General features: G+C 39.8%; 4 protein-coding genes across 10 annotated transcripts in view; 2 read left to right on the forward strand and 2 right to left on the reverse strand.

The window, feature by feature from the left end:
* LOC104919649 (acid-sensing ion channel 1) overlaps positions 1-2,808 on the reverse strand; it is a 58,327-nt gene extending 55,519 nt beyond the window's left edge. The window contains exon 1 of the mRNA XM_010731713.3: positions 2,703-2,808. The gene's annotated coding sequence lies outside the window, so the exon portion shown is untranslated. The remainder of the gene's footprint in view (positions 1-2,702) is intronic.
* spryd4 (SPRY domain containing 4) lies at positions 2,787-5,886 on the forward strand. The gene is made up of 2 exons (XM_010731714.3): positions 2,787-3,015; positions 4,974-5,886. Exons 1-2 carry the CDS (start codon positions 2,883-2,885, stop codon positions 5,513-5,515), a joined length of 675 nt encoding a protein of 224 aa, XP_010730016.1. The 5' UTR covers positions 2,787-2,882; the 3' UTR covers positions 5,516-5,886.
* Positions 5,887-6,126: 240 nt separating this feature from the next.
* Positions 6,127-18,754, reverse strand: gls2a (glutaminase 2a (liver, mitochondrial)). 2 transcript variants are annotated; one of them, XM_027277270.1, is made up of 18 exons: positions 18,400-18,754; positions 16,947-17,034; positions 15,048-15,169; positions 12,981-13,110; positions 12,815-12,894; positions 12,511-12,674; positions 12,062-12,120; positions 10,343-10,375; positions 10,186-10,244; positions 10,044-10,110; positions 9,893-9,943; positions 8,970-9,146; positions 8,711-8,842; positions 8,536-8,628; positions 8,346-8,407; positions 7,761-7,837; positions 7,589-7,652; positions 6,127-7,468 (listed from the first exon to the last, which is right to left on the reverse strand). In XM_027277270.1, the coding sequence occupies exons 1-18, from the start codon at positions 18,606-18,608 to the stop codon at positions 7,312-7,314; spliced, it is 1,824 nt and encodes a 607-aa protein (XP_027133071.1). In that variant the 5' UTR covers positions 18,609-18,754; the 3' UTR covers positions 6,127-7,311. The 2 variants fall into 2 exon arrangements, with proteins under 2 accessions (XP_027133071.1, XP_019131654.1); XM_019276109.2 differs by lacking the exon at positions 18,400-18,754 and adding an exon at positions 17,953-17,989.
* col2a1a (collagen, type II, alpha 1a) overlaps positions 18,054-27,571 on the forward strand; it is a 28,538-nt gene continuing 19,020 nt past the window's right edge. Inside the window, exons 1-4 of one of the 6 annotated variants that reach the window (XM_027277266.1) lie at positions 18,075-18,134; positions 18,228-18,300; positions 19,419-19,450; positions 27,286-27,492. In XM_027277266.1, coding sequence (XP_027133067.1) covers positions 18,299-18,300; positions 19,419-19,450; positions 27,286-27,492 — 241 coding nt within the window. In that variant the 5' untranslated portion in view covers positions 18,075-18,134; positions 18,228-18,298. Of the gene's footprint in view, positions 18,135-18,227; positions 18,301-19,418; positions 19,451-25,122; positions 25,470-27,285; positions 27,493-27,571 lie in introns of those variants that run through there. The other 5 variants (XM_027277269.1, XM_027277267.1, XM_027277268.1 and 2 more) reach the window with 5 other exon arrangements.

The following is a 27,571-nucleotide window of genomic DNA, read 5'->3' on the forward strand; positions in this document are numbered from 1 at the left end:
ATAATGAGACTGCAGAGACCAAAAGCTACTTTTTGGTATCGAACACAAACATGAGTTTGTAGTTTAAGTATTCAACAACTGTCCTAACCCACAGTCCCCTCATTTGAAACTGACACTTAGTATGGATCCCCATTGCTTTTTGTTTACAGTCAAACAGCAAACATCGACTCTATGTGGTTTTGAGTGTTTTTAAATTAAATTCCTGAGACAATACGCAGCTGCTGACAGGACATTAAGGCCAGGGTTGGGTTTTTTTCAGCAACCTGGAGGTAGTTACCACTCCATACAGTAAAAAAAATACACATGATGAATGTTTTTTAGGCATATTCTGGTATTTTTACCATCTAGTATGACAATATTTTGACTACTTTTACCCAAACTGAATACATAATGGAATAAATTAAGATAAGATAGACCTTTATAATTCCACACCAGGGAAATTCTCTTGTCATGGCAGCTCACAATATAGGTGGTTAAGAAATTACTTATAAATAAGAAATATATCAGAAGGAAATGATCAGGAGTACAGGGGGGTTATCACATTTTTCATTGAGATAATCTTAATCAACTTCACATCAACGACAACAAGACAAAGGTGTTGGTGATTGACTTCAGGAGGAAGACACCTCAGACCACACAGGAATGGGGAGCATACAAATACCTGGTGTTCACTTAACAATAAAGTGAACTGGTTTGACAACGCAGATATCCAGTACAAGTACATCTGCAATATACGCAATTGTCTGCTGGAGGGGAAAGAAAAAGACTCAAAAAACTGGTCAAGAGGGCCAGCTCTGTCCTGGACTGCCCCCTCCTCTCACCCCCTGCATGAGACTGTGGGGGCCTTAAACAGCTCCTTCAGGAACAGACTGCTACTGCCGCCATGTAAGAAAAAGCGCTACCACAGCTCCTTCATTCAAACAGCTGTCAGACTCTTTAACAGCAGCATGATCTCATGACTTTCTTCTAGATATTTCTTATTTATGAGGAATTTCTTATCTACCTTGTGTTGCTGTGATAAGTGACTTTCCCCAATGTTTATAAGATAAGAAGTCTGTCTTATCTTATCTTATAAGCTAATGCAAATGCAAACCCTAATGCAACATTAATTCTGATAGTTAGGCTATTTTAGTTAAGAGATTAATTAGACGAGTTTATAAACACTTGTTGATTTCCAGAGATCATTGTGACCTCTTAAAAAAAATTGAATTCCACCTTTTCACCATCCCATCTTCCCAGTATGACTTCAATTCTGGACATACTGTTGGCGCTGCCATCATAAGAGATGGAATGCCATACCAAAAACACATACCAAAAAATGTTTTCTTATGTCATATTTTGAAAAATACCTCATTCTTAATTTTCAGTTGAATTATTTCTTTTTATATTAGTTTATGTCCCCTTTCACACACTTCCTAGATAATTTTAAACATGACATATTTAGTATATTTGGCATCTCCACTATTAATTTTAAATAAAGTTCTGTGTGTTTGGCTCAGTGGGTCAGTGTAGTGGTAGTTTAAGTATACAGCTACTACTCAGAAAATTAGAATATCCTGAAAAAGTGCATGTATTTCTGTAACTCAACTTTAAAGGTGAAATTTACATATTATATAGAGAAAATAGTATGTGAATCAATATTTTTCAAGCTTTTATTTCTTTTGTTATTTGTACACTGTTTTCTTCCACACTTCTCCCTTACACTTAACTTTCCATTAATGTGCTTTGAGACAGCACTCTGAAAACACCCAGCTTCTTTTGCTATAACTTTTTGCGTCTTACCCACCTTGTGCAGGGTTTTTTGCACAACTGTCAGATCAGCAGTCTTTCCCATGATTGTGAAATTCTTCTAAACCAAACAAGACACGACTTTTTAAAGGCTTGGGACCCTTTTGCAGGTGTTTTGGATTACTTACCTGATTAGTGTGTGACACTTTGAGCCTACAATAGTGAAGCTTTTCATAGTATTCTAATTTTCTGAGTTTTTGGGTTTGAGGTTTTAATAAGCTCTTAATCATAATCAGCAAAATTACAACACAGAAATGCTTGAGATATCTCACTTTGCATGTAGTCTATAAAATGTATTGGTTTCACAATTTGATGTTGAATTGCCTGAATAAAACAACTGTTACAGTGTAACAGTTGTTTTATTCAGGCATTTTTTGTGTTGGACATAAAGCTGTACTTGGCCTAATTGCATTGAGATTTTTGTTAGTACAGTTCTGTTTTCTACAATGCTGATATTAATGTGAACTTGAATGAAGCTTCAGTTGATAAGCACATAACACTGGATATGATCTGCTTGTTTACCATAAACAAAATACTGTCCTCATAAGTGGAGAATTTCCACAAATTCCACATTTCTTTTCTTTTTGTGTTGAAATGAAATGAAAAAACTTTGAATTGAAGTTGATGTGTTGAAGTTGATGAGTTGATGTGAAGCTATGGCCTGTTTGATATGCAAGTTATAGTGTTTCCTTTGTTGCATTAATTTGAACGTTGGACCAAAGCATTTCATGTAATTCAAATACAATTAGCCTGAATAAAAGGCATCAAGTTGGAAGCACAATCTGGGCTGTCTTTTTCTTTTAACGCTTCAATAGGTAGATCTTGCCTCTCACCAAGGTGGAGGTCAGGGATCTTGGGCTTAAAAAGGTTGGAGACCACTATGTTACACGATATTCTAATTTCCCGAGTAGTACCTGTACGGTGAAACAGTTCTTGACAGTGTCACCATACCGGCTGCTGTCCGCGGTACTGATGCGTGTCCCCGGTGTTCCTCTCCAGGCCTGCGGGGGGCAGCAGAGCGAGCCGCGGCTACATTTCCCGATAAGTAGAAGGAACTGAAACATGTGAGCAGCAGCAGCAGCAGTAACGGAAACATGGCGATGCCCGCTTGTGCAGCTCATCTCTGTCGCCTGGCAGGACGGACTGTCACCTCACTGTCAGGCAGACACAGGCGGGTTGTCAGCCTGCCAGCGAGGAGATGCTACGTGTCGACCTCGACGGGGAACAGTGAGTGAATAGTTTGTTATGGTTAAGTTAACGTTAGAGTCCTAACTGCTGCTCAGAGGTCAGTGTCCCATAGTCTGACAGTTCATGACAAATGATTGTTACTGTGCTCGACTTCACCCCGTTATAACCTGCCCTTCCGGTTGAGTTAGAACAACACAGCTCGGTAACGGTAGCCGTAGCCGTTAACACGTCTTCATGACGGTAAAACACGTAAACAAGCGAAGGCGGAGGAAGTCCGAGGAGTTCCCTCGGTGGATACTTTGGTCAAATCTCTCCAAACAAACCCGTAGCCGTTTTTATAGTGTGTAATGCGCATGCGTCTTCGCCAAAAACTTTAATTCGATAATTCGATCACAAACCGTTGGCTGAACGTTTGTTTGTCGTTTACATAGTTTTTATAGTGGTTGATTGTAAATAAGTACTTTTACTTAAGGTACTGTACTTCAGGTACATTTACTGAGGTACTTTATTGTTTTACCCCCCCACATAGAAATATAGTACAGAAATATAGTACTTCATGAGTGCTGATATAGAACACAGCGGCTTTGGGACTTTTAACTCAATGTATCACTCCGCGTCACAGGTGTTTCTATGGTGATGGGAAGTTCGTTTGTTTTTAGGGAGTCAGATCATTTAGCTCCCCAAGAAGAGTCTGCGCTTCATTTTAACACTTATACTTTTTAATAATTCAGCCAAGTTAGCACTGTTTTGACTTATGATCTGTATGTGTACATATATATCATTTTATATTATTCAATACATCCTTTCTACATATTCAAAGGTAAAAATTACATTTTCTAATATCAATAAATTGCTGTAGTCAATTGATTTCATTGCATTGTAACTCTCTGAAACCACACAGTGAATGCACTATATAGGCTGAAATATGTGCCACCAGAAACTGAATTTGAATCATTTATATTTGAATGGCTTAACTTGAATAATTGCATTAAAAAACAGAATTTGAATCACATAGTTTCAATTTTAATCATTGCATTTAAAAAATGAATCAGAATTGTAATTTAAAATTGAATTTATTAGTTTGGACCTGAACATTCAGTTCTCACAATTCAAATTAAATTTCAATTTACTATATACCGCTATTACAAACTAATTATGATAAGCTGATGAAAGGCCTCATCAGCTACCGTCAATAATCAATACACAACCATTAATCAAACCAATAACTAACAGCAGACAATGTCAGTCAGCCTTAATATAATCCATAAAGCTAAAATCTGTGCACCCACCTTCTGTTAATATTAAACATTTTATCAGAACTTTAAGACAAAAAAAAGACCATATTTCCACCAAAGCGACTGTTAACACGCTCTTATTTCACTGGCTTTAAGTCATGTGGCCACAACCAATTCACAGCCATGCTGATATTCAGTACAACAATAAAATATAATGTTAAGATAAACCAAACTACCCAACAGCAAGTGCAGCTTAACCAATTGACAGATAATTTATTGGCAACTATCAACATGTAATCCAACAGCTGTCAGACCAGCATGACTTAATGCAGCACTATTAAATTACTCAATTACTTTTTGCCGTGTTAATTACATTTACTGTAAATGTGCACAATACAAATGATCCAACAGGCATAATGACACACCACTGCTGTACTGACAGTAAACTCGAGAACAAGTAAGCTGCTTTATGTTTTGGTTTTAATGCTTGAAAGGCCGTAAGACAAAAACAAGGAATAGGAACAATAAAAAACATAGAAAGAGCAGAGGAGAATAAAATTACTGCAGTAAAAAATACAAAAATAAAAATACTATGGGTGAAGTTAAAATCTAGTAAAAGTCCAAGACATGTTTATACCTGTTTTGTCCGATCAGTGGCCCAAAACCCCAAAGATATTTATTTAGCAATGATACAAAACAAAGAAAGCAGAAAACTTAACTGAAAGTCATCATGTTAAAGCACACTGTTTTGTTTCTCTGTAGATCTTCAGTTCAGACTTGATGAACGAACAGCTCACAGCAGTCTGGACCTCTTCAAGAAAGACACCGGTGTCATCTACCGCATTCTGGGTCTGGACCCCAGCCACGTGGAAAACAACCCTGAACGTTTCCGAGACTGGGCCGTTGTGTTTGGCGATGGGAAGATTAACAGCGGACGACACTACTGGGAGGTGACGGTCAAAAAGTCTCAAGAGTTTCGTCTGGGCGTGGCCGAGACGCTGATGTCCCGAGAGGACTGCGTGGGCACCAACAGCTCCTCCTGGGTGTTCGGCTATGCCCAGCGCAAGTGGTTTGTCATGACCAACAATAAGATAGTTCCTGTGACGCTGGTGGGGAAGCCGGACCGCGTAGGCATCCTGCTTGATTATGAAGCGGGCCTTCTGGGGCTGGTGGACATCGAAAAACCCAGGATCATTCACACCATCAGGGCCCAGTTCAAGGTTCCCCTCTGCCCTGCGTTTGGACTTTGGGATGGGGAGCTGCTCACACATTCTGGCCTGGAGGAGCCTGAAGGGCTGAAGTGAAGCGGGATGAACTGTGATGGCGATGATTGTGATGGCCATAAGAGGCCTTGTGTTTGGCCACATTTCAGCAATATCTACATGGGAATCATTTACAGCTTCTTGCAGGTGATGGTTAATTTCCCCTGGTCCAGCTGGTTCATTATCGCGACTCTTAATAATGCAAGTTCATACTTCATGTATGTCATTCAGCCTCAGGCAATCACGTCGCAAAAGAGGTTTCTATTTGTACCTTATGTATTACCTCTCACACTAACTGATGTGAAAAGATTGTGTTAACTGCCAAGTTGTTGTTTTACACTGTGTTCTGGTATTATACATAGTTACAAAGCTGAAGTCTCATGTTTATATTGTATATTGTTTAGTAAAATAAGTTCACAGAAACTGCCTTCACTTTTCTCTTTTATTTACAGCAGGATAATGCATATTTACAATGACGGACTGAAGACATGCTGGGGAATCATTTCACTACCTGAGTTAAATGAAATGAAACACAGTGAATTAAATGCATTCATTTAAAATTATTAGTTTAGAATATAACATGACTTAGGGAACATTCAGACAGGACCAGGAGCTGCTGCTGTGTCTTGCTGAACAAAACTGCTGTACAACAATCAGAAAATAACCTTTTATTTCGCTCATTAACCAGCCTTATCAATGCCAGCGCTCACTCAGTCTCATTCACTGTCTATGTCTCTAGACCAATGCTCACTTTCTCACTTTCAAACTTATTTGTGTCACTATTTGGCAGCGTAAATGGCCAGTCAGACACAGATTTACAGGTGGAGTATCGGTTTAGTCCATGAATCCACCTGGATAGTCTCAGTTTCAGAGACATTTCAGGCTGTCTATGGAGGATTTGCCCGATCTCAAAGTCTGATTGGCAGCTGCAGGGTAAAGTTGGATCAGCTTCTCTGCTGCAAGTCGCTGTATTTTCTTGGCGGACAGCCCTGCGTCCCACAGCAAGAACACACTACCCCCACTCAAATGAAGAACCTGTGTTTTCACTGCAGCATCAGATCCTGAGTGTACCCATAGTTGTGCACTTAGCACAGTTCAACCATTATAAAAATGGTGGCTGAGTTTATTAGTACACTGAATACTAACAAACATTTCTCAATGATGAAGCAAGATTAATTCCTCCAAAAATAATATAACCACATAAACACGAGGTATCAGCAGTGAATAAACTGACCTTTGCGCCTTGATGAACTGGCATAAACTACAAATCCTTCCAGTGTTACAGGCACAAATGCCACTGAATCACCTGTTGAGGCAGAATAATGATTGAAGCAACTTTGCAAATATTTACACAGGGCGGGGTATAAGGTCCCCTGATTACATGATGTACTGATGAAGCAAAATATATTTCAATATTTTAAAAATAAATAAGCACAATATATTAGATATTTACATCTCCAGTGGCATTTTCTATTAGAGGCTACGCACAAAAACAGTTAATTAACAATGCAACACAAGCCACATCACAGCTTAAATGAATCTAATTTTTTTATCCACCCAAGCAGCACATTGCCTGTTCAATAGGGCTTTGTTAATACTTAACGTTGTTGAACAGTTCCTCCACTCCTGCAGACATTTCTTTAAAGGATTTAAGAAAGGAAAGGAAATAATTTAATCCCGCACTGTATAGCTTTTCAACAACTTACAGGATGACCCCCCACATTATTATAGAACATCTATTAACATATCGTGCCTCTCAATCACCCTGTGTCCTTTCCATCCTCTCAGGTGCGTAAAAAAGTTCATTTTAATTACAAACCCTCATGATCCCCTGTGGTTTAAACGATGCTCTTCACTGTATCCAGTGTGGTCTTCTGGTCCTCTGTGTCTCCTGGTGTGTCGCTGTCAGTGTACACGCTCTGGTACTCTTGCAGGACTGAAACAATAACATCATGGCCAAACTGCATGGCGTCATCTACAGGTGTGTTGCCCCATCTGATAGATGACACAATGTAATATGGAGATGGATGGATTATTATGATTAGTAATATGGAGATGGACGTAGTTTTCTATTATTTTTAATCTAATTGAAGATGAATATTTGAAAATAACTACCTGTCTTTCATGTGAGGATTCACTTTACATATTTCAGTCAGGAAGATAACAGCTTCCGCATGACCTGAAAAGACAAAAGTGAGCAACTCCAACTGTATCATTTAATTTATTCTGGTTTAAATATGAAAGCGGAGACTATTGAAGAACGAATGAACTAATAATGGAGTGTCACCTTCTGAAGCAGCGATGTGCAGCGCTGTGCGAGAGTCGTAGTCTCTCTGCTCCATGTTCACAGCTGAAAGGGCAAACCTGGAGGGGTAACAAAGGAGCGAAGGAGGAGAGGGAACACATGACAAAAGGTTAACTCGAGTGATGGCAGAAACTGTGCTGAGTAGCTGTACAATTAGATGGAAGCAAATGTGTTTTAAGAAGCAGTCAATAAACCCTTTTGGTGAATACGCTTATTCACTTTCTTGCCAAGAGTTAGATGAGAAGACTGAAAGCACTCTCACATCTGTATGATAAATATGAAGCTACAGCGGGAGGTGCTTAGCCTAGCTTAGCATAAAGACTGGAAGTAGAGGGATACAGCTAGCCTTTTTTTATGTTGTGGAAAAAAATATTTTAAAAAAGAGGTTTTGATTTTATCTGGGGTTCCAACACACAACCCCCTGTAAAACCACAACTTGTCATATTTAAACTCTGTCTCCTGGCTCCAGCTTCTCATCTAACTAAAAGAGAATATGTGTATAAATGTCTAACTGTTGTTTTGAGATTGCATCCAACTGTTGTGTTCTGTCTGGTTGTTGTGCTTTACCTCCTTAGAGCAGAGACGTCACCACTGTAGGCTGCAAACATTAGGTTCACCACTGACTTGTTCTAATGGATCAAAAGGCAAACATTACTGATGATATTATGGTGTTTCTTAAACGTTTATTTGAGGCATTTAAGTACCTCACTAGAGGAATGAATGAGAATTGTAGCCTCTTCATCTGTACTGAACTTACTGGATCCTCATCTGATCTTCTTCTGGGGTCATACTTCTTAGTGAAGTGTCTCAGGTTGTCATAATTGTGGAAGTTAAAGTGAGACACCAGGTCCTAGTGAATCAAAAGTAGAGTAAGATGGTGCAGACAAATTAGATAAAAATAAGTGAATGAAACACTGAGGGTTACAGATTACCTGACAGAAATGAATGCCACGAACACTGTTTCCAAGCCGATCTAAAGGTGGCGACCAACACATCATACCCATGACGTTGGGGACGACCAGCAGTACAGCACCCGCAACGCCTGATTTAGCAGGCAAGCCGACCTGAGCAAGAAGAGCAAACAAAAATGTCTCATTTTGAAATGGACAACCTGGATTCAGCATCTCATGATGAGCGAAAAACACTCAGAACGATGCTTTCAAACAGATCTTTGAATTCCTGGTGACTCACATGGAAGGCAAACTGTCCTGAGAAGTCGTACATGCCACAGGAATGCATGAGACTCAGGGTGTTACGAACGGCTTCAGCACTCAGCACACGCTCGCCTGTGATTGGACAAATACCTCCGTTGGCCAGTGTGGCAGCCATGACACTTCCGGACTCACAGTTCACCTCGATGGAGCACAACTGGCACAGAAAAATGTAAAACTTTTTCAACTCAAGAGGCATAAAAAACAGTTTTATAGGAATAGTTTGGGGAAATAAACTTGTTTTCTTTACTGTCAAGAGGTACATGTTAAGATTGAAAGCAAATATCAATCGCCCACTTTGGTTCGGAGCTAGAGCAGGTTGTCCACTAATCAGATGATCAGTGGTTAATCCCCCGCTCTTCCAACATGTCAAAGTGTCCCTGGACAAGATACTGAACCCCCAAATTGCTCCCGAAGGCTGTGCCATCGGTGTATGAATGGTTAGCTCCTAAAACTGATCAGCAGTTGGCACCTTGCATGTCGGTCAATGACATCATCAATGCCATGGGTGAATGAGATATGTAGTGTAAAAGCACTTGAGTGGTTGGAATTCTAGAAAGGCGCTATATAAGTACAGTTCATTTACCATTTTATCACACGACAGTAGAAGCTGCTTAGCTTAGCTTAGCTTAAAGACTGGAAACGGGGAAACAGCCAGCCTGGCTCTCTCTAAAGGTAACAAAACCTGTTGACAAGCTCACAAGTAAACATGTTATATCTTGTTTTTTGATCAACAAGCACATCTTGTTTTGGTTCCTGGTGCAGTCATCACCAGGCAACCAGTTTACACTTTATGCTAAAGGTTTACTGGCTCCTACAAGCATGAGACAATCTTCTCATCTAAGTCTTGACAATAAAGCACATTTCTGACATTTTTCTTCAAAGTTTAATCCTCAGTCTCACCTGAAAGTAAAAGTCAAGGGCTGCTGTCATATCTGCATTATCAGGAAAGCACTGCAAGGACCAAGATCAGAATCAGCACATCTGAGGATATTAAATTTTTCTGATCACTGAACAAGCACTTGAGGTGATTGTAATTTAACATAAAACTCACTTTTTTCTCTTTGAGGTAATAACCAATTGCATAATTCCTATCGCCGGTCTCCCTCTCTGACTGGAAACTGCAAGAACATAACAGGAATTAGAAAGATGCATTTGACCGGACAAAAAGGTATTTCTTGAGGCACAGTACTCACGTTGCATTGCTGAAGCCCACATATTCAGTACCAGCCATGCTTTTCAAGAACTCCATCACCTGCAATAACATATGTACATTTTGATCAGTAAGGGGATGAAACAAATGTGGAACGTGGAATGAGGAAAAAAAAGTGAAAATGATGTGAATTTACTTACATAGTCAAACCTTTCTGCTGTATTTGATTGAGGCTGTCAACAAAGAGGGTAAAAAAAAACAATTTCTGATGACAGTTTAAAGTATACCAACAGCCAGTGAGTCCCTATAGATGGCAGTGTTTCTGTACTTTGACACCAAAGTGTTGAGCCCAACCATGGGTGGGTGTCGAAGTATGATGTGTACATGACGTCCTTGTGCATGTCAGTCCATGTGGCAATGTGCACACAGTATCCTGGGTGCTGTTTATGGCTGTGCTTGAATTTCACAGACCACCGGTGAGGGATCATTATCAAGTTATAAAGCTCCCAAATATGGATGGTAGCCACATTCATATTTAATTACTCTACCTATAAAGGTTAAAGATGATATCAAATATTACTGTGAAATGAAGGGATGACCTGAGGCTAAACATCATGCCTAATAAAGGAGTTTATGTCTTCCCAGGTTGTTGCTCCGCCAAATAGTTTTTGAAAAAAACATACATTTCTAGCACTTAAACTTTTGCAGGTACAGCTTTTCCCACTGAGGCATGAGTATTGCAGAAAGTCAAGAACAACTTTTAGCAAGTTATTTTCTTAAAGTCAAATGTATAACCTCTTCAGTGTTTACATAAACTGCATGTAAATATACTGACAAACTGTTCAAACAATTTGTCCCTCTCCGCACACACAAGCCAGGGCGGCTAACACACCTTCTGTTCTGGGGGCTGTAATTGGCCAGAGGCGCACACACGCCCCTGCTGTCAGCCCCAAACACACAGTCCCTCCCTTGCTGTTGAACCTGACCCACATATGATAAAGAGGTTCACATTATCTCTTCAGTCAGCTGAGAAATTTCAGAAAGTCCACAAAATACGCAACTATATGCAACTATGGTCAGTCAGATGGTCATGACCATAGTCCCGACACCTGAGGCCTGAAGTGACCGGTGTGACCGGCCAATAGACGAGTTTAGATATGTGATAGCTGACGTCACATTTTAGAGTTTGTACAGAGATTTTTGACCAAGACTGTATTAAAATGCTTTTTTTTCTTGTGAATTGTACAACATCACCAACAATTTAGGCCTTCAACCCCATAAGATATATAATTTTTTAAAACCAGAGACCTTAAAGAACTTTCTTTAAACCGTATCCTCTACGGCAAATAGTGCCACAAACATTGCTTTGCTTTCATTTGCGAGCACTGCTGTCTTGTTGGTTGCAAATATTGGTCATGTTTCACAATTATGTTTGCCCCCAGATACCTGTGAGTCATTCAGGGTTCTCACGTGCCTGTGCATGAGTCGCACGTGTAACATTTATTTTGTTGAGTGAAATGTGCCAGAAGCTTTTTTGGCACAACTCTTTTTTTGCACATCCTTCCTGCTTCTACTGAAGATGTGGCTAAAAACTGACATAAAGCATCATTTGTTGGTGAAACATAGAAACATGTCTGACTATCCTGTTTAGGTTCTTGGTTTTCGTCATTAATTTTGAAGGCCTAAATGACTGTAAGAGACTGCAGCAGAGACGATGAAGGGAAAAAGCACTGTAAGGTCTGGGCCTGTTTATTGGCCTGACTGGATACTTCCTGAGAGTCCCCTCTTTGTTTTGACCTGACATCCTCGCTAATGACAAACAACTGTAATATGTTTTGTTTGTGTATTCTAAAATGAAAACATCAATATCTACTATCATTATCAGCGTATCCATAGCTGATACACCTTTAAATATTTACCTTAATTAAAGAACTGATGACGATGGCGCCGGCATTCACCATTGGATTGTGTGGTTTATCTGCACAAGAGACAACATGTTATCACTCATTTGCCCCTAACCACAAGAGCAATAAACTGCTAAGATTAGAGGGCATATTTCATCAGGAGGAACATCAGCTAATAAACTGAACACGTCCAGTCCTGTTTGCTTCACAGGGGAGTATACATAACAAGTGGCTACAAAGGTGAGGTGATAAAAGGGTTCTCAATTTAGCTGAAAGTCCAAGATTTTTTTGTAAAAGAAGAACTTTCAGAGTCTGTTGAAAGAGAGTCACCAAGATTTCTCAATTACTGCTGGGGGACAAGGTGTGTTTCATGTAGTTGAATTAATTATATGTACACACAATCCTGTGTAGAGACATTACCAACCAAATCTAAAGGGAAAGTCTCTATTACACTAATCACTTACCTTCCTCATTTAATGACAGCTTGTTAAACCTGAATCCACTGGGTTCTTTGCCCACAAAGTGGTGAACATGCTCGCTGCCGAGGTTGTGCACAGCGACAGCGTACTCCAGAGGCTTCACACACGACTGCAGACAGAAGGGAACCTTTGTGTCACCAACAGAGTGTCTGTATGACATGAGGGTGTAATGGAGACACATGGAAACAAAAAACAACAAACAAAGCAGAAATGGAGGAGTGTTAGTGAGGCAATACACATGGTGGTTTTCAGAATGGAAACATACACTCAAGTAAAGATGTTACTGTACCTCTGTCCATCGATTGTGCACAGAGATACACCCCAGAGATCAGGGCTGAACTTAGCCAGCTGGGGAATGTAATCAGCTACCTGCATGACGACATTAAACACGTGTGAGTGTAACTGTAATGAATGAGCAGATACAGAATTAATATGTGTGGCTGTATGTTACTTACTTGTCCTGCTTCCTGCTGTTGCGCACTGTCGTACATCTTATTGATCTGCTCGGTAAATTCAGCAAAGTCCGGGATGATGAACTTTTTTTTGAAAGCTTTAGTTAGCAGCATGATGTTGTTTCCAGCGCACCTACAGTACAAGAGGACACATGACTATACTGACATCAGGAGGCGAAATAACTTCAAATACAGACACTGCATTTAGTATTAATGGCGTGTTAGTTTATGGTTTATACAACAAATACTGTAAATGCTGAAAAACACATATACTGAAAATACAGCGAAAGTAAATTTAGTTTTTGATAGTCACAGGATTGAAATGTACGTAAAAAAAAATAAATAAAAGCAACATGTCTTTCCAGAAATATTGCCCTGGTTACTTTGAATAATACAATTTTCATTTTTACTGGTTTCTATTGGAAGAAATCGTTAAACATTATTATAAAACTAGATAATAACTTGCGTTGATGTTTCTTGTGGGTTATCCAGGGTAACACAGATACTGTTTACGGAAAGACAAAATTCATTCACCTCCACTGCATCAGGGTAGAGGCAAAAATCTCTATAACAGAAATCTCAAACTAAAAATAAAACATGCTTTTTATTTGTGGTGAACCAATCATTTTAACAAGAACAAATAACCACAGTTCACCTTCAAACAAAAGTAACAGGCAAATCTAACTCTGAGTTATAGTTTTCTGCCTGAATATATATATTTTATAATAAGCAAAATCAGACTGTGTAATCAGTCTCCAGTCTTAATGTCAGCCTTTTCTTCTCTGGAATTAGTCATTTGTCAAAAAAGTTTGACAAATTATCCTCATTAAGGTCACTGGGGGCTGGAACCAATCCCATCTGGCTTAGGGCGAGAGGCGGGGTACACCATGAACTAGTTGCCATCTCATCAGAGGGTACATAGAGACAAACATTCACGCCTACGGGCATTTGTTGTCACCAATTAACCTATTAAGTGCATGTTTGGACTGCGGGAGGAAACCAGAGTACCCGTGAAGAACCGACGCAGACACGGGGGAGAACATGCCAACTTCATACAGAAGGGCCGCAGCCAGGGTTCACATCTAGCTTAAAGGCTAAACAAACATGCCTAGAGCGGCAGATCATATTTTAATTGCTATAAATGTCTACACACTCTCAAGGTATGTATATTCTGTCACAGCTAGTCTAAACTAAAATATCTGACCTCCAGCCCCATACTAATCCAAGGCAATGCTAGTGTGAGGTTTTGGGACACTAAGAGAAGAGAGTGGGGAGAACTTGCATTATTCATGTGGGTCACTTCCTAAAAAAACATAGCAGATAGCTCTCTCTATTTCTAGTGGCATATTTATAGTGAGCTCTTGAGTGTTCTTCAGGAAAGCATAACCTCACAACTTGAAGAAAACAAGCGGAGAAAGTTGGACACGGCCAATTAAGTTTGACAACCAGGCTGTGTAACCCTCTGCTATTCTGGGCCAAAGGATGCGATTAAGTGAATTATGTTTACAAATGATCGTGTCTGGACAACAGTCTGCATGCAGCTTACAGATTTACTGAGTCTAATATAGCCTAATGTAATTGCCACAGGCTGGAGCTCAACCAAAATAATGCCCTTTCAATAGCCGCCCTGGAGATCCTATCTCCATCTATATCTATATCTCTGTGCACTCTGCTTTGGCTGGCATGTGTGCACGTGCATTAAGTTAGCAGCAGCTGTCGGCCATGAAACGCCTGTCTCTGTCAGTCTCTTGGACTTAAATAGCGTTGACCACAGATTACTCCTCCTGTAACTCCTTTACTTACAAAAAGACCCATAACCTTATCTTAACCTTACACCCCTTTCCACGTGCATTTTTTGGGAACATCCTCAGATTCATTTTTATTTTTCACAAACTAATTTGCACATAAAATAAGCAAAGCTCTGTTTGAAACATTACAATTAACATCAGATAAAACTGGTTATGCAACAGGGATAGAAGAAGAGAATCTGCGTGCTGTCCTGAATGTAAAGGTTGAACGCTATCATTTGAAGAATGGTATGCCTCCATAAATAAACATAGCCTTTCTCACCTTCTGAATAGTGTTTTGTCCATCATGACAGGCCCGACAGAGTCACGTGTGGATTTTCGCAACTGATGGACACAGTCACGCAGACGAGGGTCAGACGTCAACAAACCTGTTTTTCTCAAAGCCTGTAGAGGAGAGAGATTACATGGATTTGTGCAAAGGGAGACAATCTGTGTGCCATACTGTTGATGTCGGGCTTTATCAAGCACTTTGAGTCATGTACGGTAATGTTTATGTTATCTCAATTAGCAGGATGTCAAAGTTAGAGGCCCTCGTAGGTTTAGGAGTGGCCACATGGGGCTGAAGAGGAAACACAGGCGCAGGACATATCACTGAAATCCCTCTCGTAAGTTACACGTCAGTCTGGCAGTTGCTGTATGAACCATACGTGTCTATTTTTGGGAATGCCATGTGCTCAACCCTCCCGACCAGAAAGGCTCTGGTGTTTTTTTTGAGTCATCTCATCTGAAAACTGATTCAGTGAGCAAACAAGCACATGGCTGCAAGCTCGCTCTCTGTTGCTGTTATTGAATGTCTGTGAGTGATTCTTAGCTTCCGGGCAGGAAATAAAAAAGTTTGGGCCATGCTCATAGTTTTTTTTTTCTTTGACTGTGTGGGAGTGTATTTCATTTTAGGCTTATGAACAGTTGCACCTTAATAAATTGAATAAAAACACACAGAAAGGCCTTGTCAATGAAATCTCGGCTCACAGGTTTATTAACTGATATCTTGCCTAATGAAATAATTAAGAACCAAATCTGCTTGAGTATTTAAATAATGAATATAAACTGAAAGATTATTTATTTGATTGATTAACAATTAATGTTCATAAATAAGTGTCAAAGTCAATTTATAAACAAACAGATGTGAAGATTTATTGCTTTTCTTAGTCTTCTTTGTCAGTAAACTGAATATCTTTGGACTGTCAAATAAAACTGAACTTTTTAAAATGTTTAAATAATATTTAAATCAATAACATGAGCTTTGAGCTGTTATGACGGACTTTCATCTTCCTGTTTGTAATAGTGCTACTTCTACAAGAAAGCTGCTTCAGTATGAGTCTAACTTGATGTCTAGGTGAGGATCCTCACACATTCACCATCTATGTCCTAACCCAGTCGCCTCTACAAACACATCCACTCACCCATGGCGTGACAACAAGCTATCTGTGTTGACACACGTCTCATCTTCTAAATGCGTGCTCCTTTTAAAAAAAATCACAGAGTTGCCATAGACACTGAGGTCGCCAGATGTCACCATCTGCCTGTTTTTATGTGACCATCTAAGCCACTTTTGTCAGCAGCTGCTTTCAAACACAAACCTGCAGGTAGGCAGTTATCAGAGCCAGAGAGAGAGAGTGAAGAGGGCCCTGCACTCAATATTTACTGGATGCAACTCCAGTTTTAGAAGTACATGCATAACCCTCTAATGTAATTTTCCTAATTAAGATAGAAGAAGAGCATTCTCAAATAACTTTGGGAAATGCTGTCCTAATGTAATGAGGTTGTCATCACATCTGCTGATACAACCTCCAAATTGTGAATTATTATTGTCATTAAAGTCCAAAAATAATTAGACTTCAAGTAAAAAAAAATGCATGCTGGTCTCTGATGATTACCTCAGAGTCACACACCTACTATATTTAGTCCTGTTACATAAGATAGTCCTTAAACACCTTTTAAACTTGATCTGCATTCAGCCGGTGGGACGCTTTGGATTCCTGCTGTTGGCTCCTGTGTCACTCCCCAAGGTTGATTTAACTAAAGTCATAGGTGCTTTCTGGGAAATGCAATACTGCTGTAAGGGCAGAATGTGTTTGTGTGTATGTCCTCCACATACGCCACGGAAATTTAAAACAGTCTATGGCATGACAGAGGAAGTGTGAACATGTTGTTGACTCACAGAGATGAATTGGGAGAGGGGGATCATCTCTTTCCCTTCAGTGATGGTATAGAAAAGTAGGTCCTCCATACTGGACATTAGCCTACTTCTGCAAAAAAAAAAAAAAAAAACATCACGGAAAACATACTGTGATCTTTAAATGTGGACAGGTTCCAATGTTTCAACTCAAAACCATGATCGCTGTGTCGTTTATGTCAACAAGATGGCTGGAAAAACTCCAGGTATTGACCTAGTTCTTCAAATAAAGTGTGTGTCCCCATTCATTGTTTGGCTCTAGCATACTTTAAAGATACAAACATAATTTTTATTGATTTTTCTGTTAATAAATATGAAAAAAAAAAGTTAAAAATACAACCATAATATAATAGAATCAAATTAGCTCCAACCCTTTTTGTGTATTTATTGTAAATACACTCAAATTGCTCTATGCTGATCATAATCATAAATATGTGAATAAAATTATTTTAGAAAATACATTTTTTGGAGGGGGGAGGAAAATGCTTGCTCACTTTCTTGCCAAGAGTAAATGACAAGATTGATACTGTTCTCTTATTTTATCATTATGTTAAGTTAGTTTATAGGTAGGTTTTAAAAAGCTCACTAATTAACATATTATAACTCTTTAGTTTAAACTTTACAATAAAAGAAGTATAAAACCAACAAATTGTGGTTTTCTTCTTTCTTCTGGAGCCAAGAAACCCTTTAAAACTTAAATTAAACTTAATTTAACAGGTAAGTTTATGAAATTTATTAAATATAATAATATTTATTACTTTAGAGGTGCTGGTAGGTGTTTTTCTTGTTGTATTGTCTTTAGATGAACCAGGCTAGATGTTCCTGCCTATTTTCAGTCATCGCTAAGCTAAGTGTTTCAGTTTAACAAGTGACCATGTTAACTGGTGACTGGCAAAATTTGATTGTAGTAGTTACAACCAGCTGTCCTCATGAATGCCTTATTTGTTTATTTAGTTTTTTCTTATTAATGTTTCAATATCAGAAAACATACCTGATTCAGCTTTAGCGTTTTGACAGCTATGTTCTCTACCTGTTTCAACTGCCGTAACTACGACAACCACAGACCTTTTTGGCTAACAGCCATCAGTTAACAGGGTCACTCATTAAACCAAAACACCAGCTAGCTATTTACATTTAATTTTTCACCTCATCTCTTGCAAAAAAGTGAATACCGTAAGTACATTGAGTACATCTTGTATGCTTGTATGCTTCTTCATGCTAAAAACTGAGATTTCTACTGTTATGTTGTTTTATATTATGTTAAAGGTTAGTATAATACTTGAGATGACAACAACAACCAGACAACAACTACAGCAGACAGCTCCCTCTGGAATATTATGTGAGAATATTGTGGTCAAATTATGAAGAATAACAATTAATAATATTTTGGCTAATTAATGGTTATTTATTCGTTTAGCAACAGTCTACTGTGACCTACTTTGAGTGTCCTTGGTCCACATCAGGGCCCTGGTGATGAAAGGCTCTGTGGGTGTGAGGTGATGCTGCGGCCCAGCAGGGGAGATGAACAGGTTGCTGCGTCCTGGACAAAACAATGTTGTCAGCTCCAACTCTGGCAGAGCTCCCTGCATTTTTAAATAGCTGCAAGATTCCCGGGTTAGTTTTCCTCAGACTTTTCAGGCAATGCATTGTGATAAGTAGGGCTCGATCTTTAATAATTCAAAGGAGTTTTCTTTTTCTCTTCCCCTCAGTATAGTAGCTGATCTAGAGAGATACTTGTAACCACTACCCTCGTGGTCCTCAGAGCTTTAATAGCAGTTGCTGTCTTACAGACTCGACCAAGTACAGGCTGTTGCCCAGGGGTGGGGCTGTGACACTGACAACACGTTGGTGGGGTCAATAACCTGGAGCTACTGAAACCAAACCAGTAGTTACTTAGTTACAATAACTTTCTCCTGCAGCTGCTGATTATAAAGGGGGGGAAATCACCTCCATACTTATATTTACTTATATTCATACTTGGACTTAGTCTAGTATCTAATTATAGGGCACTCTGGGTGCTGTCCATATTCAAATATAAAAAAGGACAGATGAATAATGTCAGAATGGACATAAATTACTGTAGTGTGCCCCACGTTTGAATGTGGACTAAGTTTAAATTGGGTTAAAAGGACGAGAAGGGTTCAAGATTAACATAAAGTGGCCTTGGACAAGTGGACATGTGCCAGAGCACAACAGGAATCATTATACAACCCTCTATGATAAAGTGTGCCAGCTTTATCTGTCATTAGCTACATTTAATATTTTATAAGTAATTTAATCCAACCATGGACTGCTTTAAATGATCAAATGTGTGTTGTTGTTCGGTCTGTTAGATAATGTAAATAGGCAATAAATTAGGTTGTCACTAGAGAATCCTTTCTACTGCTGTGAGATGGCGACACCCCATGGTGAGTTTCCCACACTGACACACTGACATCTTACTATCTTGTCCTCTAGGTGGCGTACTAACTCCAAGACCCTCCACTCAGGTCAGTCTCTCTTCTCTGACTCTGTTGTTTATTGAGAGGACTCATCACAAGTGTCTGAGATCCTTCGTCTTCACAGGAGTCTTTTTTTGGCAGGTTTCCTGGTGCTTCAAACACAATTCATTGAATAATTTGTAAATTTCTGGAGTTTTAGGCCTGGCTTCCTGTCTTTGATGTCAGCTGCTGTGTGAGATCTTCCTCGGTTAGACAATGACCAACTGTGATGGAGTATTTTAAAAGCATATTAGGAAATCAGTTGGATCTTTTGCTATTTATCTTAACAGTTTGAGATACTCTTTTATGAGGAGGTTTTTATGAACTTAATCTTTCATGAGATGGTCGGGGACCCTGATGATAACCCACCACGCCCACATTCAGTTTCACAGCACTCATTATACCTTTTTCATGCTTGCAGACTGTTTAGTATTAATTTCCAAACAGACTCTAGAGGGTGATTTGATATAATCTCCGTTACCAAATAAACAAGGCCTCACTTGGTTCTGGTGGTCTTCCTCTGCATTTCTAGGCGTGTGACTTCTCCAAAGGGGTGCATGCTAACCCATGGCCTCCCTGCACTACCTCTGCCGGTTGTAGCTTCTCTGTTTTCAGGCGAAAATGTTTTCCATTCCTGGGCCAATGAATGCCACCTTTGTCCCTTCATCCTCCATCTTGTGTGAGAAAGCCCCCCTCGCTGCACACACCAAGCCTGCACAAACTTAACCTCTTCCCCCCTCCACCTCACACAGGAAAAGAAACATACCGGGTCTGGTGCTTTGATTCAGGCTCAGTAATCTCGAGGTTTGGATAAAGCCCTGGCTTAGAGACCACTTTGGACAGCCAGTTTTCGGGGAATTTTGGGAAGAAAAATATGTTATAACTTGAAATTTTATTAGGTTAGTTTGGATTAATGAGATAAAAAATCTACTTTGGCATCATCAAACAAATATGAGATATGGACTGGTTAATAGCATATATGAATTTAAAAAGGAATGTCCACAGATATGGGCTATCGTTCTTTTTTAGTTCAGTTAATTTAGTACTGCTAGTTAATGCCAGCAAATGCGTAATAATGAACACGCTGAGAGATATTCATTGGTTCTAAGGTGATAAAGAAATGGGACACATTTCTTATCCTCATTATCAGCCTGTTCTGGCCACATTACACCAATTACACGGCCATTTTCTCAGGATTGATGCATGCTTTTTTTTTCTCCAAATCACCCAAAGCCCCTCTGGGCTTTAAAACATATTTCCATATTCCTCTCATGCTATCACATACCACTCAGCTACGACTGAATGTTTCATTACCATTAAGACAAAGTGCCTAAAACGCCTTCATTTAACCATTTCCAGTTTCAGTTAAGCGTGAAAATCCGTTCCACTGTAAAATTGCCTGACTGCCTGAACGGTGATAATGTGCTATTAAATATAGAGAACAGTATATGGTGAAGTATATGCATGATAGAGATTTAATTCATCTATCTATCTATATAGCAGCATGGAATAAGAGACAAGACACATTATATAGACTATATACTCTGTTTTTATACACGTTAACAGGCCCAGTTGTCTTAGTAACAGTATATCTATCTATTCTTGTTCTTTTAGGCGTAAAGCAGATATGTTGACTGTAAAGGTGCTGTTATTTCAAAAAATCTATAATGCACAAATTAAAGCCAACAGTTAATTAGCTGTCGATCTATCTGTGGGCAAAGAAATTGCCTTCCTATGTGAGTTTGGTAGCTTATTTTTCAGTATTACAGTAATCTTTCAACAGTCCTTGGCAGGTGGGTCGTAAACACCAAGCTCATTATTCTTGAGGTCGCGACTCTAAAAGGTCAAGAACCATCGGCTCTGTCAGTCCAAAGTGCTGAACTTTGCACTTTGGCACTTTTGCGTAACTCCCGTCAGGCTTAGATGTACTTTTACTTTAAAGCCAAGTATAATCAATATTTTCATCATAACAGTGTGGGAGCTGCAGATTTAAATGTTTTGGGAGCTTAATAGTGGCTCATTGTTTAGCTGTAAAACAACTTCTAAGTAGATAAATCAACTTAAAAGGTGATAACATGTTGCTGTGTTCACAACTTATTAGTTGTTAGTAGTTAGTTATTGAAGATTTGACGACAGCACAGCATAACATGCTAATATGAGAAAGCTCAATGTACACCTGTATGACATACTTTACATACTACACATCTACATGTCATCCGCTGGAGGCTAACAAAGAACAACTCCTGGAAGTTGAGCCAAGGCTGAAAAGCTGAGTCTGACAGACTAAGTCTAAGTTGTCCTAAATACCCATAAAAAGGATACTAGAGTACCTCTAGTGGTATACCACCTCCCTATAATGTTACCTGAAGTGATCTTTGAATATTTAAAGGAAAAAATTAAATTAATCACTTATATGGAAACATATAATACTATTAAAATAAAAAATACTACAATATTTAGAATGAAAATGAACTATGAGATGGCTGAAATGTATTTTTTAAAGTAAGTTTTGCATTTCCTTTTTGTTATTTTGTGTCCATATTAGCTTGCTACATAGTCACAGTCATCCATGTAACAAATGCAAACATCCATGATAAGTTACAAGCTAAAATTGTGAAATAGTCAGGAAAGGTAAAATCAAATAATTCAAAAATCGCTTTAACAGGTTCAGTTTAGCAACAATACATAATCTTATTATTGGGAGTAAACTTGCCTCCTGTAGGTAAATGGGGTCACCTACAGTACAGTATTTTAACATCCGTCATGATGGTGATACTTTTTGAGGTGGTACACGGCATAACAAGTTTGAGAAACACTGATTTAAGTAATAACATGTCTCTGCCTTGGCACTGTCCTCAGTCACAGCTTTACATTTATTCCCCAGCAGTAAGACAAGACTAGTTTTCTGTATTTTTTCATTTAAAAAAAACAATTTTATTTTCAGATGTGTAATGAGCATTACAGCCTCAAGGGGCTGCTACCATGGCTTGTTGCTTTGGTAATTAAATCACAGTATTTAAATATAATTTTTCTTATCAAAAAGTGGTTTCATTTGATAAAGGTAGCTCTTTAGAGTAAGTGTGCAGAGTGTGTTAGCTACTAGCTTCTTATCTGTTCTCTGTTGGCTCCCTTTTTGGTGAATTATACCTGAATATAAAGATTCAGTCAGTTTTTCATGAAGGACCGGATACATTGTGAGACACTGTCAGCCCTCAGGGCCGGTCTGTCCTCTCCACTCCCCAGGTGGGTGCTGACTACCCTCCCGTCACTAGTTTGTGTGTACTCAGAGGACCACAGCCACCCCTCTCTGCTGCGGTCACTGTGCTGAAACCTAGACACCCTCTAGACCCCTGGAGCCTCTGTGCACCCGTACAGTTGTGAGAGGTCAGCCCCCCCATCCACCCTCCGTCCGTCACTGCCATCTCTTCCCCTTCCCTTCCCCTCCCTACCCTCAAACCAACCCCCCTCCTCCTTCATCCTCCGAGCTTCCACACCCTTCCTCACCCACCAACCCCCATCCTCACCATGCAGCTATCCCACTGCCCTGCCATCTCGCAGCATTCCGCGGGTCGTGCACACAGAGGCCTATTGTGTGTCCTGGTAGACGGCAGAAGGCAGTATACAGTCAGAGCACCGGAGAGAAAAAGGATGTGTAGAGCTGAAATGAACTCAGTATTCCTGCTGCTGTGCATTGATACAGACCTGCAGTTGTGAAGTTGCTCTGGTATTCAGTGACATTGCTGCAACTTTGCTTTAAAGAGAGCAGAGGAATGTTGAATGATTGCTCCACAGCTCTCAGCTGTGCTCTTGTTTCGAGATTTTACATCCTCAGCATTTGTAGGGGTGCTTTAAATGGCAGCAGTAATTTCTTCAGCATCTCTAGATTCATCTGGATTTCTGTTGTCCCACAGTGTTGCTTCATCCGTCGAGCCACATTCAACCGATCTTTGTAGTCTCTAGTTTCTTTCTTTCTTTCGTACACCTATATATGATTTCAGGGTGGTTTGCTTTCTCTAGCTATTTTTGTGTACCCAAGTCTTGCTTATTTTCCAAGAGAAACTATTATAGCCTACCTATGTTGACATCTGTAATATAAAGGGCTCTCAGTCATTCACCAAAGTTAAAGCTTCTTCCAACAGAAGTGCAGCTTTGTCTTTTTTTCCCTACGTGACACAGCAATGACGACTTGACCTGACACAACAAACTAGACACCGTGTTAGAGCAGAATAGCACTCTATTGTTCAAAGGCCACAGATTATTGATTCAGCTGGGTAACTAGCTGTTTAAATTCCTGAAATGTTTTCGTCGCTTGACACCTCAGCACATTAAGCCCTGTTAAACCTGAAATGACTAAAACCAGAAGACTATATCAAACCAAGACCAAACTGTGCTGATCTGAGCTATGATTATCACTCTTTATAGTTACAGAGCACCAACAGGAGATGTCTATTAGTTTCAGCAATCTGATTTTAGTCGATGTTGACTTAAACGTTATTTCAGTACACCAAACGGCTCATATACCTGGTAGACGGAGGGCTAAGATGGTGGATTCAGATCTTTCTTTCCTGTATGTGGAATGAGGGGGGCTCTCCAGAAGGTCGTGACCCTGGAATTACTGTGCCTCCCCTCGTGACAAAGACCCCCTTTCAATCCCACTCACCTGGGCCTATCTAAAGAGAAGTACATGATAAAGATCACACAGACGTTTCATCACCATTCTGGCTCAGCTTCACAATAGATAATTCTGGCATATATGTGCTATTTTGTCAGGAATGTTGCTATGAGAGCAAATAAATCCTGTTACAGACCTAGTGGACAATTAAACCATATATATGAGCAAGTGATATACCGACATGACCATCATTTTTAAATGCTGAATGTGGGAATCTAGCTCAGGGGAAATTTTGTTTTTTTGTTTGCCACTCTAGGATTGTTTTAACTGGGTCTCACAACCTCTTGTCAATGGTCTTTGTCGAAACAGACAACGCTCTCAGAAAGTTTAACTGCAATGTGAACACGACATAACTGCACAGTTGATTCTTCAGCCCAACACTTTAGGGTTGTCCATGGTCTGCAGATGAATCCATAATCCAAGAAACTAGACCGAAACAAACAGCTCCAATGACCTAGTTGAGTTCCCAAAACTGGAGAGTTTAAGTGAAAGTGGTATTTCCTTATTCTAGAGAAACACCACCATGTCTCTGAAATAAGTCTGACAGGATTTCCATCTTAGTTCTACAGCTATTTGAGGAGTTTAATCCCATAATGCTTTTGTTTTATTGGTCCATATTTGACTTTGCAGGTTAATTTTAGATGTTTTTTGAGTTCCAGCTCTGATTTTGGAGAAGTATAACCTAGGAAAGAGCAAAACATTTATTTTATTAAATTAAATATTTGTCATTATAATAGTTATAGAAAGTTGTTCTACCACTTTTCTCTGAGATATTGAATTCACTGACACGGTGACATGTGTTTGAGCCAGAGCTTGACCTATGCTCCTCTGCTCATAGCTCCCTTTTTAATGTGAAAGTGAAGGTGCATCTCTTGGCCAGGCCAGGCTAAGCAGGTCAAGGGAGGAAGGAGGGCTTGAGTTAAAAAAAATCCCTGGGAGAGTAGATGCTGCTGAATTGAGGGGAGGGAGATGAGGTTCGGGTTTCAGCCTGACAGGGGGTCTGGGGGAAGGACTGGTATTTTGGAATATACGAAGATCCATACAAGGCACAGTGGACATAAAACCGCGGTGCTTGCCCTGACGCGGTGGGTGCAGAGTGCCAGCTGGGGCCCCGCGTTGGATTCCACTTAGATTTTGGAGGGTTTGACTGCATGGTGCAATAAGTCTCTGGGAACACACACTTCACACAACTCTGACTGAAAGCCTGGTCTTGTCCGTCGCTTCAATTCTCACCCAAGCTCCTGCATGTCTAATATTTAGACATGTTCAGCTTTGTGGACTCAAGGACTGTTCTGCTACTTGTAGCATCCCAAGTTGTTTTACTATCCGTGGTCAGATGTCAGGAGGAGGATGACCGTAAGTTGCACTGTTTTTCTTGACTTTTTGCCTTTTATATGCATAAAAATGTGGGTTGTTACTGTGATGACATTATTTTGGTTGCCTTCTCAATCTTCTCTATTTGATGTTTCAGAAGAATAGTGGAACACAAATCAAATGCCAGTGGTGTGATGTCAAATGAAGAGCACAGATTTTTTTGCTATGATATTAATGTTACCTGCTCTTTACAAAGATATAGTTGTCAGTGTATAACGTCAAGCAGGCTATCAATGGTCTTACCAAGTTAGTCTGCCCTTTTCTTTCTATAGGATAGGTGAGGCTGTCAAGGCACATCTGTCTGGGATGGAGGACCAGGTGAACAAGTGTCTGCTTGTCCTCACCTGGATCCTGCAGCTCAGCCTCTCCTGCTGTATTTACTCGTACTGAAAGTCTAAAATCTGCTTAACGAAACATATCAAACGCCTTTGAGTGACTTTTTTCTACCATTATTATGTAGCAGAAACACTGTAGTCTGTAGATTCTCATACAAACTTTCTTGAAAATAGGTCTTCAGCAAACTGGAGAAAATCTGTAAACCTCACCTACAGGATTAGGCTAGAGCAGAATCAGGCTTTTCATGATGTGAAGTGACAGGGTCAGACTGGGCTTGACCCCAGACTAGCAGGCTCAAAGGGTAGCAGGAAAGGAGTAGGACAGAGGACAGGGTGCACAGCAGGTAGTCCAACAGACGATGGACACATAGTTGTATTAATAGCAAGATGGACTTACATTCAAGTCTCCCTTGAAGCATTTATCAACTTTTAGCATAAACTCATAAACTGTAAAAAAAAAAAAAAAAAAAAAAAAAAAAAAAAAAAAAAAAAAAAAAAAAAAAAAACTGCCTTGTAACAAGTATGTGCTAAGCATTGCTTTCACAAATATGCTTAAAAAACAAATAACAAGAATTAGTAGGCCCGGTCTTAAGCTGTATAAATTAAACAAATCACCCATTCTTAATTCCCCAATGTGTTTGCACTAGTGCTTGACACAGCTATGGGATCCAGATGGAGAAATTTAGAAGGACCACCGTGTTTACTTAAGGCAGCAGCTTGTCAATTGGGCACAGTATTCTTGTAAGAGAGGTTCATTCATACGAGCAGGAGGGCAGGCCTGCAGGTTAAATATACTCAGGCAACGTCGTGAAATACCTCAACTAGGTCTTCAGACAACAACCGTTAACTGTGGCTCTTGTTGACATTACATTTTATGCTTGCTATAAATTCCCCCGTATGATAACATGGAACATTTTTCTTGTCTGCTTCAGGTTATTTTTAAAACTTTAAAACTGTAAATTATAGCTGTGCTCCACAGTTAGTGATAGTGTATTTTTGGGTCAAAGTGACACCTGTTCATCAGCATCAAAGGCTACTTACTGCCTATTCATTAACGTCATGCAGTCACACCCTTATTACTTAGTCATATGTTATGATGTTTTTGTTTAGTTTGCACTGTTTGATAAAGTGTTCAGAGCTTTTATTTGATACAGGTTAACTTTTATCCTTCTCCTTCTTCCTTCAACGTCCCTCCCCTTCATTGACTCCATCTTACCCCCATGCTGCTACTCCTCCTCCTACTTCCTTGCCTACTTCCCCTTTCATCCTCTTGTTCCCTCCTCTCTTTTAACAATATCTGCTATCAAACTCACAACACTGTACAAACTGCAATACCTTTCCCCTATCTTCTAATTCTCTCTCAAACCAACCTTTCTGTCTCATTGCTCCAATTCCTCCTCCTCCTCCTCCTCCTCCTCCTCCTCTGTCCTGACCTGCCACGCACCCCCTGCTGGCCACCACAGAGGAGGCAGGTGGCTGCATCCAGGACGGCCATCAGTATAATGATAAGGATGTTTGGAAGCCCGAGCCGTGTCGTATCTGTGTGTGCGACAGCGGATCGGTTCTGTGTGATGAGATAATCTGCGAGGAGATCAAAGAGTGTGCCAACCCTATCATCCCATCTGGAGAGTGCTGTCCCATCTGCCCTGCTGATGCCAGTGCCCCCATTGGTTGTAATTTATTTATTCACATACCCATAAATAAATTACTCTTCTAGCTTGCATTTACCTCACCCTGGCTAACACTTTG

Source organism: Larimichthys crocea, unplaced genomic scaffold (genome assembly GCF_000972845.2).
Source record: "Larimichthys crocea isolate SSNF unplaced genomic scaffold, L_crocea_2.0 scaffold97, whole genome shotgun sequence".
In the NCBI taxonomy this organism is placed as follows: Eukaryota; Metazoa; Chordata; class Actinopteri; family Sciaenidae; genus Larimichthys; species Larimichthys crocea.